The sequence below is a fragment of the Cynocephalus volans genome, chromosome 1 (assembly GCF_027409185.1).
Source record: "Cynocephalus volans isolate mCynVol1 chromosome 1, mCynVol1.pri, whole genome shotgun sequence".
Taxonomy (NCBI): domain Eukaryota; kingdom Metazoa; phylum Chordata; class Mammalia; order Dermoptera; family Cynocephalidae; genus Cynocephalus; species Cynocephalus volans.
In genome coordinates this window covers 95,782,655-95,800,080 of record NC_084460.1, presented here as the reverse complement: position 1 = coordinate 95,800,080, position 17,426 = coordinate 95,782,655, and the positions used below count along the sequence as shown (strand labels likewise).

At 37.6% G+C, this 17,426-nt stretch overlaps 2 protein-coding genes across 2 annotated transcripts; one reads left to right on the top strand and one right to left on the bottom strand.

Moving 5' to 3' along the window:
* The first annotated feature begins 2,237 nt into the window (after window positions 1–2,237).
* EIF5A2 (eukaryotic translation initiation factor 5A2) lies at window positions 2,238–15,204 on the top strand. Its single transcript, XM_063115224.1, has 5 exons — window positions 2,238–2,364; window positions 3,037–3,231; window positions 3,784–3,888; window positions 14,311–14,442; window positions 15,013–15,204. Exons 2-5 carry the CDS (start codon window positions 3,067–3,069, stop codon window positions 15,070–15,072), a joined length of 462 nt encoding a protein of 153 aa, XP_062971294.1. The 5' UTR covers window positions 2,238–2,364; window positions 3,037–3,066; the 3' UTR covers window positions 15,073–15,204.
* LOC134380131 (cytochrome c, somatic) lies at window positions 7,013–7,750 on the bottom strand. Its single transcript, XM_063099684.1, has one exon. The coding sequence runs from the start codon at window positions 7,684–7,686 to the stop codon at window positions 7,369–7,371; it is 318 nt and encodes a 105-aa protein (XP_062955754.1). The 5' UTR covers window positions 7,687–7,750; the 3' UTR covers window positions 7,013–7,368.
* Window positions 15,205–17,426: the final 2,222 nt, after the last annotated feature.

Genomic DNA, 17,426 nt, shown 5'->3' with positions numbered 1-17,426 from the left:
TTAATGGGTAAAATTTGAGACACAAAACCAATACTTTAGGATTTTGGTCTTGTTTATATGAAATTCTGAGGCCTTGATTTAAATCTTTCATTGTGCTGTGATTTCCTTTTAGGTGTATTGTGCTAAGTGAAACTTGTCAAATAAATCTTCCTTTTAAACACTGAAAAAAAAAATTTTTAATTGTAACCCCCAAATCAATAGTTGCCATGCTTTCAAGGTAATTTGTGAACATGCACAGAGATTTGAGCCATCTGATGAATATTTTCCTAGCTGAGCTTAAACATGTAAGTGCTCTGACTTCTTATTTCAGCTAGCAAACTATAAACAAGTGTTCTTTTCAGTCTACTCAGTGTCACATTTTTTTGCGTTTTTGTGCTTTTTGTTGGTGATTTCACTGCTTAAAATGGCCCCCAAGCATCGTGCTAAAGAGTTGCCTAGTGTTTCTAAGCACAAGAAGGCTGTGGTGTGCCTTTCAGAAAAAATATGTGTTAGATAAGCTACCTTCAGGCATAAATTACACTGGTGTTGGCCATGAGTTCCATGTTAATAAATCAACTACATATTAAATAAGGTGTCTTTAAACAGAAACACACATTAAACAAGTTGTCTTTAAATAGGAACACATGAAACAAGGTCACCTATAGACCAGTTAATGAAAATGTTGTGACCAGAGGCTCATGGGAACCTACCCCTGTACTTCCCCTAGGAGCAATGCTTCAGTATTTGCTAATTCAGTGTTCCAGTGACTTTAGGAGAATCGACTGTATTCGTTGAATGAATGAAGCCCAATCACTTGATTCCATATTCAAATCATATGTGAACGGATATATATGGTGGTAGTTACAGCAGTGACTCTTGAGCCAAACCGCCAGATTTTAGTCTTGGCTCTCTGACTTGCTAGCTGTATGATTTGAGGCAAATTATTTAACTTTTCTCTGACTTTCTCCATAACTAAAAAGGTGCTGGGTGTGGTGGGGAGAGGACTGACCACAAAAAGGCAAACGAAAACTATTAGAATGAGAGAAATACTCTATATCTTGATTATAGTGGTGTATACAACAGGATGTACATAGGTTATATGCAAATACTACACCATTTTATATAAGGATCTCGAGCATCCGCGGATTTTAGTATCTCGGGGGTGGTGTTCTGGAACCAATCCCCCATGTATACCAAGGGACTACTGTGTGTGTAAACTGTAGAGTAACATAGGAATGTGAGAAATGGGATTATTCAGGAGGCAGCAATACGAAATAACAGAACCACATAAAATGGGGTGTGGAGTGGGAAGTAATTCCCTAGATCACCTCTCCGAGGTAGGAGAATGTAATGGGCTGTGAAAAGCCGAGCACATCTCTTTTAAAAACCTTTGTTTTTAATCGTATGCAAGTCTGTCAACTCTAGATCGACTGTGAAGACAACCCAATGGCTCTAATACAGTATGGACAAACCCCAAATTCTAAGGAAGGCCAATGCCTGGAGGAAAGAATTGGCAGAAATTTCTGGACAGGACAACATGATAGGAGTTAAACACCCTTCGCCTCCACAACTCCATAACAGCCTCTGGTATGAGAAGTGCATTAGGTGACTTTACTCCTGCCTGTTAGTTCGCAGATGTTTCAGAAGTTCCCAACCCTGGCAGCACCGCTGACTCCTGGAGGGAACCGGTGGCAGTCGCCGCCAGAATCTCACCATGGGGTGGTTAAGGTCCCCCACGGAACCCGCAGGGCGGAGCCCAGAAATAAAATACTGCACCTAGGCTCTTCTTCGAGGAACAAGCGAGTGTTCGAATCTCCAGTAGGGCTGCAGGCTGTACCAGAAGCTCGAACCCAAACTTCCCTCCATTGCCACGCGGGTCACTCGCTGAACTCGTGCGCCTCGGGAGTTCTGACGACCGTCACGTGACAACCGCCAGGCATCTGAGGGCAGGGGCCACCAGGAGCGTGGTTTGGTTCCCATTAATATCGACTGGGACCCAAACGCAACGAACCTAAAAGTTGGAGGGAGCAAGTTTCCTTGAGCGAGTTTACCCTCCGCAACCAGACTCCCGAGAGTACTCTCCACGCCGGAAGTGCACTAATCCGCAGCACGTGGGGTTGCCAGGGCGCACTTCATGTGACTGGGCGGGGTGTCTAGAACCTGGTAGCCAATGGTAGCGCGGCAGGGCGGTGCCTGTGACGCGCCGGGGCCTATCCCGGAAGTGGGGCTGCGGTGGGGGCGGGAAAGGGCGGGAGGCCGGGTGCGGAAAGTGTGGCGGCCCCGCCTCGTCTCTGGGAGCTGCCGCGGTCGCCACCGCCGCTGCCGCCGCAGCTGTAGGGGACGGCGCGGGTACGCAGGCGAAAGGCGCCCTTTCCCTGCTGAAAGGTGAACACCTGGGGGAAAGCTGGCGGGGCTGGGATCCGGGCGAGGCAGGGCCGGGGAAGGCGGCCAGAGCTGAGCCCTGACCGAGGAAAGGAGGAAGGATGGATGGGTGAACGGAGGCGAACGCGGGACCCGCTGGGGCTCAGGCCCTGGCGGGGCCGGGCCGGGGACGCGGGCAGAGCAGGGGGCGCCTATGCCCCCGGGACGATGGCGCTGCGGGGCGGAGGGCGGGGTGAGCGCCCGCTGCCAGAGGGACAGGTGCTGCTGGCTAGGTCTCGTATCCCCCATCCTTCGCGGGGATGTGCGGCCTGGGCTGGGCCCCCTGCAGTGGGGATCCGGGCGGTGGCGGAGGGCCGCGCGGCGCGGGAAGGTCGCCCGCTTCTTCTGAGGCGGGGCAGTGGGGGCCATGACTTGCTGCCTTCAGAGTGGGTGAGCGCCCAAGGCATGTGTCCCCCAACCCCAGCGAGCTCCTCTGTGACTTCACTCCCCACCTCCCCACCAATGGCTGGAAAAGTTTGTAGAGGCATGAGTCAGAAAGTGCCTACTAATCTTGGTTGGGTGTTTTATAAATGCAAAAATAACAGATCCAAGATGCTTGGCACGTAACCTGTCCGAAGTGAGACGTTTTTCTGCCTGTATGCCCGTTATTAAAAAGCATACAAACTTTGTGCGTAGTTCCCTCGGAAACCCTCTCCCTCGCCCACCATGGCTGACGAAATCGACTTCACTACTGGAGATGCTGGGGCTTCCAGCACTTACCCTATGCAGTGCTCGGCCCTGCGCAAAAACGGCTTCGTGGTGCTCAAAGGACGACCATGTAAAATAGTAGAGATGTCAACTTCCAAAACTGGAAAGCACGGGCATGCCAAGGTAAGTGCCTTTCAGATCAATCTTTGCTTCAGCGTTGGGATTTTGATCGTTTGTATTCCATCACAGATCATGAGGTTCCTATACTTAAAAGTTTTGTAATAAGCACATTTTTTTTCTTCTCACAATTACTGGGTGATCAGCTATTACTTTGAATGCTTAAGTAGCATTCCCTTCTTGAGCCCTATTATAATGTTTCATTAAGTGAGAACTGAAACTTTCCTGAATCCTAGTGGCCTAGAAGATCTATTCAGTTTGCAGATGAGAAAATCTGTTCTAACAGTTCTGAGAAACCTAACTTCATTTTTCTTATGTATTCTGGTAATTGAATTACTGGACCATATATTATATTCGGTCTTGACATGTCATGATACTGTTTAGTTGTTTACCCGTCTCGATTCTGTGACCACTGCATTTTTTTTTTAAGACAGTAAAATTAAATGACCTTGGAAGGAGGAGAATCTGCCATAATCAGCGTTGGTATTGTGCTCTTGTGTATGTAATGAGTGATATACTTGGCAAAGATTAAACAGGTTTCCTGTTCTCCTCTGTTAGGTTCACCTTGTTGGAATTGATATTTTCACTGGCAAAAAGTATGAAGATATCTGCCCTTCTACTCACAACATGGATGTTCCAAATATTAAGAGAAATGATTATCAAGTAAGTACTAATTTCCTTTACAACGTTGCTTGTTTCTTAAAGGTACAAATACATTCTATTATCAGTTGTCATTTGACAAAACTTGAGTAGTTATTAGGCACCACCTATCTTAGAAATTGGAGAAATAGAGATGCTTAACACATACCTTATCTAAGATTATTGCTAGTTTGCAATTTCTAATATTCTTGCATTTAAAAAAAGTTGAACTCAGTGCTCCTCAGACCAAGTAACTGAATATTGTGACTAAGTCCAATGTTTAATAAAATTACTGTTCTCTCTGCTGTAGAATTTAGATAACTCTCTCCTGGATTTTTTTTTTTTTTTTTTTTCACTGATCAGACCTAACACTTTCAAAAAACTATTGGAATTCATGTTCCTGTCAACCAAGTTTTTGTATTAGTAAATGTGAGTTAGGGAAATAAGTTGAAAACCATAAATATAAGTTGAAAGCCATAAACATAAAAGATAAAGTACATGATCACTGAATATGATGAAAAAATACAAAAACTATGTAATTGGTTTTTCAGTGACCATGCTATGGCCTTTTGTTAAGTTATATGTATAGAGTTTAAGTTTTAGTTCCAATTATACATTTGGATAGGCCATGTTTAATGATAGCATTTGGTTGTTTGGAGTATTAATGGTAACCAAACAGTTGACCTCATAGGATGTGGAAGCTCAGATTAATCCTAATTAAACCTTTTGTTAAAAGTCTTCAACTTCTGAATTAAGCATACCATATACTGAACTCTTTCCTGTTCATTTTTACATGTGAAAAGTACAAATTTGACACTTAAGATTTGTTTTATTCAACTTAAACTGATTTCTTTCTATACCTTTTATTTTATTATATAAATTTTAAAGAATGTTGCTAACAACTGCAATTATCCAGTGATTTCCTCTTATTCTTTGTTCACATGCAAATATATTTTTATGTAGTTTTAATCTAGTAAGCAGTTTTATATTCTCACTTTCCCAGTTATCATAAATGTTTTCTAGATTGTTTTGGAGTCTTTGTAGAAATTTGAATTGCCTTAGTATAACAGCAAGTGGTTTTTTTTAGTTAGGTAGTTCTAGGTTTGGACCTAGTTCTGCCACTTTCTAGCTGGATGATCATGGACAAGTTACCCAACCTTTCTGAGCCTCAGCCTTCCCATCTACAAAATAGAGATAATGTGAGGATTAAATGAGAAAATGTACCCTATAAGTACCCCATGAGTAGATATGTACCAGAAAGTTTTGTTCTGATCTTCCTTTTCCTTTATAAAAGTTCCATTTAATCATTTCATTATTGTTGGAGCACCAAATTTAGACGGACATAGGAGGTGCTCAGTAAATATTTGTTACATGTATATGCGATTAGTTAATGTGGTAAGGTTAGTGAAGCAGACTAAGGCTGAGCATAGAATTCTCTTTTGCCAAAAATGATTTTCTCTTTTCATTCTAAAATGTGAATGCTTTGAATATTCAATATTTATTATATTCAGTAGTATTCATTCAATATAGAATGCTTTTGCCAGTCGTATGTTTCAGAAAAATGGTATCAGCAGTTTAGATAATTACTACTGTGATCAAATTAGCCAATTATGGAGTAAAGCTCAAGATTTAACATAAAGGAAAAATTTGGTTTGGATTTTATTTTGGTATATAGTAGGACCCAGACAAGGGTGAGGTGAATGAGGTGTGTTAGGCCCTTGCTTCAGGCACAAAATGTTAAACAAAGACAGGACTAGTAACAATGCCACGCCATATAGGAGCCTAAGACAAAAGGAGAAATCAGTGATTCTGATCCTGTCTTTATTTAAAATTTTGATATTTTGTTCATCATGGAATTTTTGCATTAAATCTAATTTTTTTAAATATTACATTAAAATATTTATTTGATCACTGAGGCTTTTTTGGTGCTTTCCTAAGTTTTACACCTAAGACAGGTGTCTCACTTAATTCACTGTAGTCCCAGCCCTTGGTATCTAGTCCATACTGTACAGTGGATAAGAGGATGATTCAAGCCAGACAGTCTGGGTCTAAATCCCTACTTTGGCACTTACTAGCTATGTGAAATCAGTTGGCAAGTTACTTAACCTCTCTTGCCTCCAGTTCTTTATTTATAAAATTGGGATGTGAATATTAAACTCCTCATGGGATCATTTTGGGCTTAATTAGTTAACACTTTGAGTACTACTATGCCAGGCATTGTTCTAAGTGTTAACAATGCCTGGCATAGTAGTACTCAATGTTTACATCCTAATTATCAGGTTAGCATAGAATACTTATTTCTGTTCATTTAAAAAAATTATTTCTGTAAGCTTTTCCAGTTAATATTTATTGTGCTATGCTGATCTTCACTCACCTATCCAAGTGCCTTGATTAAATTCCTTCTTATTTGGCTACAAGTAGTCCTTTTTATTTGCTGAATTCAATATTTGCTGAATTCAATATTTCAAGTGCTAGTTTGGCAATCGGCTAAGGTGAAATATGTATATCTGTTCATTATAACAATTAAAAGCTAAATCTTTATTTAGGAAAAGAAATGTATTAATATTTATAGTTTTAATTTTATGTATTTTAAAATAAGTTCGGAATAAAAAAAAATTGTCTCCTCACTCTTCCATTCCATGATTAACTTGGATTAGAAATGCTAATTTTCCATTACTTCTCCCAAAAGTTAGTTGTAATTGTCTGGGGGGCTCAGTGATGGTATAAAATACAAATACATCCAGACACCTGAGAGAATCACCAAATTCTTGAATATAGAAATGCTTATTCAGATTCCAGTACTGTCTTGAATCATATATCTTTAGAAAGGCATTGCTGTGCACCCCACTACAAGGTAAATGCCTTTTCTGCATTCACTAAAGTATTATCTGTCATTCGAAGATTATCTTCCAGAAGGAAAACTAATTACTACAGGACACATAAAGTACATATTGTGGACCATTGGATTATTGGTGAATTGCCAAAACTATGACTATTAAGTCCTGGTATATTCTTCAAATAAGTGTTATGTCTTTTGGATGTTGAGATATGTGAGTTGAATTTTATTGTTGCAACTTAAAACAGTAACAAACAAAATAATGATGCTATGAATTCCTTGAGCTTAAAATCTTTTTTTTTTTTCTCCAGTATTTAAATTTATTCATATAATCAGTTATAAATCTAGATATAAAACCAATCTCCAATAGGTTCTGAGATGGCATTCACCATCTTTGTGAAAAGTTGAACACTACTAATCAAGTCCAATCATGTCTTTAGAAGGGGAAAACAGTGATAGTATTTACTGGACTGGAATTACTATCAAAATTCAAAAAACCTATTATATTTACCACAAACCAGTCTTACTTAAATCAGGACTGTCCAACAAAAATATTTTGTCAGTCACTCATGATCTAAATTCTGGTGTATGAGATCAACTAAATTATGGTACACATAAAAAGTCATGAGACATTTCCATTTTGTAATAAATAAGGCAGTGGCCAACTATTACTCATTAGAAGCTTTTTTGAGATAAGCTATCAAATCTGCTCTTTCTGCCTTCTTCTTAATGCCAGCGAAGATCATTTTTGTTCCAGGGATGTACTTCTTGGGATTCTCCAAATACTCCATGAGTGTGTCCTCTCCCCAGGTGATGCCTTTGTTCTTGTTGGCATCTGTGTAAGAGAATCCAGGTGCCTGACCTGTCTTCCGCCCAAACAGACCATGGAGATTGGGCCCAGTCTTGTGCTTGCCTCCCTTTTCCACGGTGTGGCACTGGGCACACTTCTGAACAAAAATCTTCTTGCCTTTCTCAACATCACCCATTTTTAATTCGCTCTTTCGTCGCTAGTGCTACTAGGATACCCGCTCGGAAGCCAGACGTCCCGCTCTCTAATTAAAATCTTTTTTTACCCATCTGTGGAATCCTTGTGTTCCCTGGTGGAAGCAGTCTTTCTTTGAGAATAGAAAACCTCTAAACCAGCAGAGGCCAGTATTGCAGGGACAAGAAGCAAATATTTTGCTACAGGATCATTAAAGGTAATAGTGAGAAGAGCCACTGTCTTTGGTTCCTAGACCTGTGTATTCTACCAATGGGAAAAATATGTAGCACAGTATATTAGTATATATTGAAACCTGTAAAACAGCACCTCAGGCCAACAAAGTATCACCCGGCAGGTGCCATAAATGGGTCATCAATAGGCCAATCCATTGCAAGCTGTTTTGCAATGATGGGATACACAAACCAGTGAATTCCCTGGGCATTGTCCCATTGTCTCGTTATTTTGCCTGTAAAATGGGGTTTTTAGTCAGAAGTGATGCCATGTGAGGTACTGTATCAGGAATGAGGCATTCTGTAAATCTAGAGGGGATTTTAGCAGAAGCACTGCAAGCCAGACATGCAAATCCGTATGTAGAGTAAGAATCTATTCCAATAAGGACAAATCACTGCCTCTTTTATGATGGAAGGGGTACAGTGTTATCAAGTGGCTAGCTGTTCCTTGGGAAATGGTGCCATATCAGGGACTCTGTATTGGTCTCTTCTGTGAGGTTCTCAGTAGTGGCTGTAGTCAGATCAGCCTTGGTGAGAGAAAGCCTGTGTCATTGAGCCCATTGAGTAAGGACTGAGGAGACAGCAAAGAGAAGCTGAATGGCATTCACAGAGAAAATCATCTTGTCCACCCAGTAATTATTTAGAACCTCATCTGTAGCAGGTGCCTTTTGGTGAGCATTTATATGGACACATTCTCTAATTATTTGGAGAGGTTCATCCACATACCACATACCACATACCACCTTATTGTCAGCAATTTTCCTATCTTGTTTTTTTAGTGCCCTTGACCTTCCAGCCAAATGCTTAGCCATTGCCCATAATCAGTGTACATGCACACCTCTGGTTCTCTCTTCTTTCAAGTCCAGTGCTTGAAGTTCTTCACATCCCTTACTGTCTTTCAGGGACACCTGTGAATGGTGTCATCATATAATGTATAACCATCATAAAATGTTTTGGAATTTTTTTCTTTCTCAAACAGTTGCTCATAGGGGACTCCCCATCAAGTCATTGGTATGAGTCGAGGGAGAAGTGTCAACATGGTAGGAGAAGGTGTTTTTGTGCATCTGAGCCTCTTCTCATACAACTTCTTTGTGCCTTTAGGACCTGCTCAAGTTGATCTTATATATGCTACTTCCACCTGATGATGGAGTGCTGCTGTGCATACCCAAATTCATGGCTTGGTGGGTCAGATAACATCCCAGTTGATGATGGTGTTATTTGCTTAGGTTGTATAATACAATAATCATCATCAAATATTCAGTCTCTACCAGGGACCAGTAGCTCTAAGGAATTAAGTAGCTTGAGTACTAATTAAGTACTGGGGGAAAAGAAGGAAGAAGTAGAAAGGAATAGATATTACCTAAGCAAGTCTGGTTGTTTTGAAATAGACTGAGAAACAAAATTAAATTCAGTAATTAGGACCTAGAAGGTGCCTGTAGTGATGATATACCTTCTCCAGCCTTCTGTTGTATCCCAATAATACAAATGCAGGCAAGAAAAAGTTTTTCTATAATTTCTCCTTTTCAGTGTTCTTTCTCATTCTGACTACATTATGGACAGAATCTGTAGTCACTAACTCTCCCCACACTCTCCTTTTAGTTCATGCTTTGCTTCTTTAGCTTACTGTGCCTCCCAGCATTTACTGGTTACAGTGCTCTTTCTAGAATTCTGATATACCATGGCATTTTTCTGTTTTACTTTTTATTGTGGAAATTTTCAAAGTATCATGAATCCCATGTACCCATTACCTAGCTTCCACAATTATCAGTACATGGCCTATCTTGTTTCATCTATACCCTACACCTATTTTTTCTTCCTATATTCTCTACCACTTGATATTTTTTAGAGCTAATCCCAGATATTGTATCACTTCATTTGCAAGTATTTGGTTACGCATCTCTAAAAGATAAGAACAAAACAAAAATACAAACTATCAAGCCTAAAAAAAATTAATTGCTTAATATCATCAAATATCCCATCAGTATCTACATTTTCCTAATTGTCTTTTTTTTTTTTTCTGGATGTGATGGTTGTTTTTGTTTTATAGTTTGTCTAAATCAGGGCCTCCACACAATGAGATTAGTTGATGTATCTCTTAAATCTTTTTTAATCTTTAGGTTCTCTCTCACATGTGCTCTTGGTGTCTCTTTCTCTCCCTTTCTCTGCAATTTTTTGATGAAGAGACTGAATCATTTATTCTTTAGACTTTCCCACTCTCTGGATTTTGCTAACTGCATTTCCTTGTTATTTAACGTGTTCCTCTGTCCCTTGGCATTTCCTAAAACTTGGTAGTAAGGTGTAGAGGCTTGATCAAATTGTTTGGGTTTTTATTTTCTTCTTGTTTCTTTTTTAAATAAGATTATTCCATAGGTGATATTCTGTGCAACCATCAGTAAATAAGTCTGATTGTTTCTCTTTTTGTGATATTATCAAATATGTGATCATTGCCTCAATCCGTTAATTTTTTAGGGGAGACAAAATAATGACCTGGCATTCCTCCTTTTTTTTAGCCAGAGTACTTCTACAAAAAGAAACTTTCTTGTTTGTTTGTTTACCTTGAGGTACAATATATGTACTGTGTGTGTGTGTGTGTGTGTCTGTATTTAGGAAAGGCAGTATAACTGTTTGATTCTTTTACTCTAATTACCAGTTTTCAAAATAAGTTGGTTCTTAGCATCTACTGAAGATGACCAATGAAATATTTTTTTCACTTTGAACTGGTGTATTTAAATGGATTATGTTTTGGGCCAGCCCCGTGGCTCACTCTGGAGAGTGCGGCGCTGGTAGTGCCAAGGCCACAGGTTCGGATCCTATATAGGGATGGCCTGTGTGATCACTGGCTGAGCGTGGTGCAGACAACACCCTTGCTAAGGGTTGCGATCCCCTTACTGGTTAGAAAAATAAATAAATAAATAAATGGATTATGTTTCAATCCATTGTAGTTATTATCCTTATTGATTCTCAAATTGTTTTATATTTGGCCAGTGGGAGCCTGTTCAAGTTAGCACCTGAGTCCCTTTGACAGAGGCCTAATTAATTAACAGTCTTTGATAGCTTCTTGCTTTCTAGTATAACAGTTTGCTCCAGGTTCATCCTGTACACTTCCTGCTCTGGACCTGGAATAATTCATTTTTCCAAGATGCCCTAGATTCTTTTAGCAGGAAATAAAATACCACATTTTCGTACTAGTATAATCTCATATACTGGTCGGCGCCTGGTACGTCACCACATGCCTAACACCTCTATTACAAGTTTTCTGCTGTCTCCCTGCTTGATATTAACAAAACAAAACAAATTATTCCAAAACATTGAAAAGTTATCAAATTAGTAGGTTTGTTTAAAGGTGAAGGATAAGGAGGAAATATTTAGAATTGGCTTATAATGGTCTCTTTACTACATTCCAATTCTATAGAGTCAGAGAGGGCTTTGAGAGAAGATGGAAAAATGTGCACAAAAATATGCTTGAGACTTGATGTGACACCATTGGCTTTTTTTATTATTATGATTTAAGATTGTAAATTGCAAAGGTGAAGAATCTGGCAGATACTATGTTAGCCAAGTGATCAAAGTTAACATCACCAGTAATAGGACAAATGGACATCATTTGTCTCCTGATATGATACTCTGAGGACAGATCATTAATATAGTATTCTTCCCTGAAATGCATTACCTGAATCATGAGAAAACAGTGAGACAAACCCAAACTGAGGAATATTTCTATAAAACATTGAACCTGTACTCTTCAAAAATGCCAATGTCATGAAAGACAAAGGGTGAGGGAACTATTCCAAATTAGAAGAGACTAAACTGATATGACAGCCACATAAATACAAGGTATGATCCTGGAGTTAGGGCATAATATTGTCTTTGCTATCAAAGACAATATTAGGATAATTGGCAAATTTGAATATGGGCTATATATTGAATAATGGGCTATTGATATTAAATCTCCTGATTTTGAAAAATAAACTGTGGTTATATAAGAGTATGTCCTTGTACTTGGGAAAAACACACTGAAATATTCATTGCTGAAAAGTCATGATCTTTGAGACTAATTTCAAATGGTTCAGTAAAAATAAAAATGTATATTGTATTATTCCATTTCTGTTGCTTATAATAGAATGCCTGAAACTGGGTAATTTGTAAGAAACAATATTTATTGCTTACAGTTTCAGGGGCTGGGAAGTCCAAAGTCTAGGAAACATCTGGTGAAGGCCTTGTTCTTGGTGGTGACTCTACAATGACACAGGTTATCACATGGCAAATGGGCTGAGCAAGAGAGCTAACCTTACTTGCTGTCCTTTTATAGCTATCAGAACCATGCCCAATACTCCATGAATGGATCAATCCATTCATGAGGGCACAGTTCTTAACAATCTAATCACTTCAAGGCCCCACTTTTCAATTACCATAATAGGATTTTCCACCCTCTTAATACTGTCACAGTGGGGATTAAGTTTCTAATACATTAAGCTTTGGGAGACACAATGCAATCCATAGCATATATGATAATGTATTTTATATATTGCATGTGTATATATATATATATAGAGAGAGAGAGAGAGAGAGAGAAAAGAAGTATATGTGCTTATTAAAAGTTAGCAATAAATGAACCTAGGTAAAGGATATGTATGGGATTTCATTGCAGTATTGCAACTTTTCTGTAGATTTTAAGATTTTTTAATAAATAATTTAAAACATCAAATAATTCATTCTCATTATTTAATTTATTTTTCTGTAGCTTAGTTTTAGTTTTGAACTTCAATTTTATTTCATATAGCAATTTATTTTAATAAGATATTTAATGTTTATAAATGCATTGTTTTACTAGACTTTTTATATGTTTATACATTTTTAGATATGAAGTGCTTTATATGTCTCATCCCACAGTTTATGAATTCTTAACTCTTAAAAAATAAGATACCACCATTATATAAATAATTATCATAATACCAATAATATTATTTGGCTTCTATGTTTCAGTCACTAGAGGCAATAAGAACTCTTGAAATAGACAAGTTCTACTTCAGGGAATTGCTAAAAGAGTAGAAATCAATAAGATCTACCTAGTAAGCATGTGGTTAATTGTTTAAAAATTACACTTCTACATCAACTTCCTTGTTCCTCCCTACTCTTCTAACAACCACCTCACAAATTTTTCAGTGACTAAGAGGTTAATGAAAAGTGTTTGTTGTTGCTCTGTAGAAGTGTTTTTTGTTTCTGAGATTTTAGACGTGTAAAAACTCAAATCTTCTGTGGTAGGTGGAGCTTCTGTGGAAAGCCTTAGCCAGATTTAGTAGATGGTGTACATAGAGTAGAGCTCTGAAACTCTAGAACTTCTATCTCAATGGTACGTGTAGATTATATCACAGTGGTTAAAGGGGGTCAAGGACTATGTCTTTGACTCCTTTTGTATATGTTAGCAGCTGGTATTACGGATGACTGCCATTTATAAAACCAGTTAGAATTCTAGGTACACTGATGGTGTACATGCTTTTAGAATAAATGAGTGGGGGTGGCTGTTTCCTCATTCCTCTAATAAAAAAAAATCAGTTATATCAAAACTGTGCTTTTATGCAAGTTAGGCTGATGACTGGGTTTGTCTCATTAATGTCATCAATAAGCTGGTGTTTGGGCCGGCCCGTGGCTCACTCGGGAGACTGTGGTGCTAATAACACCAAGGCCACAGGTTTGGATCCCATATAGGGACGGCCAGTTAGCTCACTGGGTGAGTGTGGTACTGACAACACCAAGTCAAGGGTTGAGATCTCCTTACTGGTCATCTTTAAAAAAAAAAAAAAAATTCACTGGCGTTTGTTCTTTAAAAAAAAATCTGTTAGCAGTGAGTTGGAAACCAAAAATTTTCCACTTAACTTTGCTCATCATCAAATTATAAAATGCCTTGTTTGTAATAATGAAAAATTGAAACTTTTATGCCTATTAATGGTAAAATAGTTAAATCAGTTACAGTATATCCATGTAGTTGTGTAGTGGTTAAACATACTAAGGTCCATATTTTCTGGTTTGGGAAGATTTCTAATACATATTATTAGGTGAAAACAACTTGCTAAAAAATACCTGTATTGTCCCTTTTTTAAAAAAGCAACTATATTTGTATTTTGTACAAAAATGTTAATACTTCAGGATACACTGTAAAGAAACCTAAACTGTTTAATAATGCAGAGGTTGGGCAAGGGGGTACAGGGAGGAGTGAACTTACACTTCTATTCTGTACATATTTTACATTTTTGTATTTTTAGCATTTGAAACACCAAGAATATATTAATGTATTATTATGTACTAATACAAATTAATATGGATTGCCGTTTAATTATGTAAACATTACAGAGGAGCAGCTGTAATCTAATCAGTGCAAATGATATAATTTCTTCTAATAGCTGATATGCATTCAGGATGGTTACCTTTCCCTGCTGACAGAAACTGGTGAAGTTCGTGAAGATCTTAAACTGCCAGAAGGTGAACTAGGCAAAGAAATAGAAGGAAAATACAATGCAGGTGAAGATGTACAGGTAAAGACCTATGGGAAGATTGTTTTTTTAAAAACATTTAATAAAAATTTTGGACTTAAACTAGTTAGTATAAAATGCTATATATATGACATGTAGTTTAAAAATACTGCTAAAATGTTAAAAAGGATTGCTGTAAGGCAGTTTTTCCATGATACCCTTAGAGACCCATTTCCAAAGAAAGTATCAAAGTTCATTTTTTGCTAGATAGACACTGATCAATCCCAGATTTGTTTTGAAGACCTGCATCCAAGCTATTCGTAAGGATAAGGAAGGATGCTGAAGGAGTGCTAAAGAATAAAGGAGACTCTGTCTGTGTTACAACTTTCAGAAGTAGAACATCTAGTCAAGTGTTGAAGCATTGATAGCTCTTATTCTCCCTGTTTCCTGGAAGTTGTCTTACCACAGTTTGAGAAATTTTACTTTAGAAAACAGTAATGAAAGTAGATTATTTGTTCTGGAATACCCCTTTCCAAAGTCAACATGTACAAAATATCCACAAATGATAAACTAAATATATCTTCTATATGTGTTGCCTTCTGAATAACTTTTGCCTGCATTTTTTCCTTCTAGGTGTCTGTCATGTGTGCAATGAGTGAAGAGTATGCTGTAGCCATAAAGCCCTGCAAATAAATGTGAACATCAGGCATGAGCAAACTGTTAAGGTCTGGATCACCTACAGATCTGAAGTTTGGTTCTGAGTTGGCACCAAAGCTATAGCCTTCATAAGCAACCTCATTTCTTTTTATAATTGTTTTGAAATTGTGCTGAGCTAGTTTTGCAGGCAATTAGTAATTTAAAAAAAATAATCAAGATGTAGAATCTTGATTTTTTTTTTTTTTTTAATTTTGTAGGTGTCTTTCCTATAACATTCCTGTGGTTTTCAGTTTGTGGGTCCAAGAAACAGACAGAATAGGTTCAGCAGATGTAAACTGTCTGAGCAAATCATTCCTGAATTTTAGTTAAATGATAAATAAACCAGGGTTTTAAATCAAACAATGTAGCATCTAGTGGTATTGATGTACCACATTTAATTGAAGTGCTCTGCATTAATTTCAGACTTAATATTATAGAATATGTAGTGTATGGATTGGAATTGTTATAGTTCAGCCTGTGTGTGTCAAACACAAATCCTTAAAAATCATGTTATCAAAAAGTGTCAGTTATCTCGATGGCCATGTGCAACCACATGTGTTACCTCGGTCATACTATTATTTGCCAAATTTTTTCTTTACAGTCTGACTTGCTCATATTCATCCAGCCTTCTATGGTGGTTTTAGTACCTGCCTGTGGTCGACAGAGGGGCATTGAACTGTTGGATGAATATGAGCAAGTGAGATATAAAGAAAACACAGAGGACAATGGCAAAGGGGGTTGGTTAAAGCTACAGGTTTTTACCTGAGACCTTTGAAACCAATATAAAAATAGAAAGTTGCTTTTTAATTGTGTTTTTGCTCTTAACTTTTATCCTCCACTTTCCGACTCCCCCAGCGTTTAAGGGAGTGACCTGCTTTACAGGATACTGTGTAGTGCTTTTTTTTCCAAATATGTTGAATAAATGTTGGTATTTATCAGTAACCACTCCATTCCAGCCATTTTTAAGTAGATTTTTATGACATTAAAATATTTTGTTAGACAAAAACTGGGAATTCCTACTTTAAATTAATATGGAATATTTGCCCCCCCTCCCTTTTTTTTGGTGGTCTGCTGGTATGGGGATCAAAGCCCTTAACCTTGGTTACAAAGCTGTGCTCTAACTGAGCTAACTGACCAGCCCTTAATTTGGAATGTTTATTAAATTTATGTACATTTTTTTCTAAAGTGAAATGAAAGTGAATCATAGAAGAAATATTACTTTATGTGAAAACTATTATTTAACTTATTTTAAGTATACGTATTTTTTCTCATTGTCATGTGACTTAATTCAGTTACTAGTGTGAAATATAACTAGAAAAGAATTCTATAAACTGAATTATTTTAAAAGGTGTTTTAGGTGACACCACTACATTTCTTTTTAATTTTTTGATCAAATGTATATTAGTTCCAGAATTTTAGACCTTGTTACAGGGTTTGCGAGGACCTTTGACTCAGTAACAATCATTATATTGGAGTGAAACTTAGAACAAAGTCACTATCTCAGTAATACCTCTATTCTCTTAAGACTGGTTCTGAGACCTCTCCCATCATGCCTTGACCTCAAAAAGTCTTCTGTTCCTATCATCTGGAGGAAAATACAGAGAGCTCTCTGTTCCACAGGTTCCACATCCATAGATTTACCCAACCATGGATAAAAAAAATTAAAGTAAAATTGCATCTGTACTGAACATGTACAGACTTTTTTTCTTGTCATATTTCCTATACAGTACAGTATAACAACTATTTACATAGCATTTACATTGTATTAGGCATTATAAGTAATCTAGAGATGATTTAAATTACTGTATATGGGAGGGTATGCATAGATCATATGCAGATACTACTCCATTTTATATCAGGGACTTGAGCATCCATGGATTATGTTATCCATGTGAGATTCTGGAACCAATCCCCCGCAGATACTGAGGGATGACTATGTATATGATGATGTAACTGATTTAATCAGACTGGAAATAGCATTAGAAACAGAAGAGCCCAAAGTTTTAGTTGTTTAATTTGTACACACTTTTAAATCTGTCTTGGCCTCAGAAAACCAATCTGGAGAAGAAACAAGATACTTTAAGAGAAATGCAAGGAAGCGAATTCTAAAGCACAAGAAATCTTGAGGTTGTAGTTAATTGTTTTTAGTGTAACATTTTAGCTTTTGCCCATCTAAAGCACAATTAGGAATTAGGCTAAATTCTTTCCAGTATTCTATTTAATTATCTACTACATATTGCTCTAGTTTTTTAGTACTCTGTAATGTGTATCTTACTTGCTCCTGGTTGGCACTGTTTCCCACAGGAATTCCAGAAAATTATTAATCTGTGCTGCCTGCTGGTCATTCATTT

Bases quoted from the DNA above. Each gene is read 5' to 3' on its own strand.
- LOC134380131 (XM_063099684.1), bottom strand. From the start codon at position 7,686: ATGGGTGATGTTGAGAAAGGCAAGAAGATTTTTGTTCAGAAGTGTGCC.
- EIF5A2 (XM_063115224.1), top strand. From the start codon at position 3,067: ATGGCTGACGAAATCGACTTCACTACTGGAGATGCTGGGGCTTCCAGC. The intron at 3,889-14,310 runs GTAAGTACTAAT...TTCTTCTAATAG, and splicing joins TTAAGAGAAATGATTATCAA to CTGATATGCATTCAGGATGG. The intron at 14,443-15,012 runs GTAAAGACCTAT...TTTTCCTTCTAG, and splicing joins ATGCAGGTGAAGATGTACAG to GTGTCTGTCATGTGTGCAAT.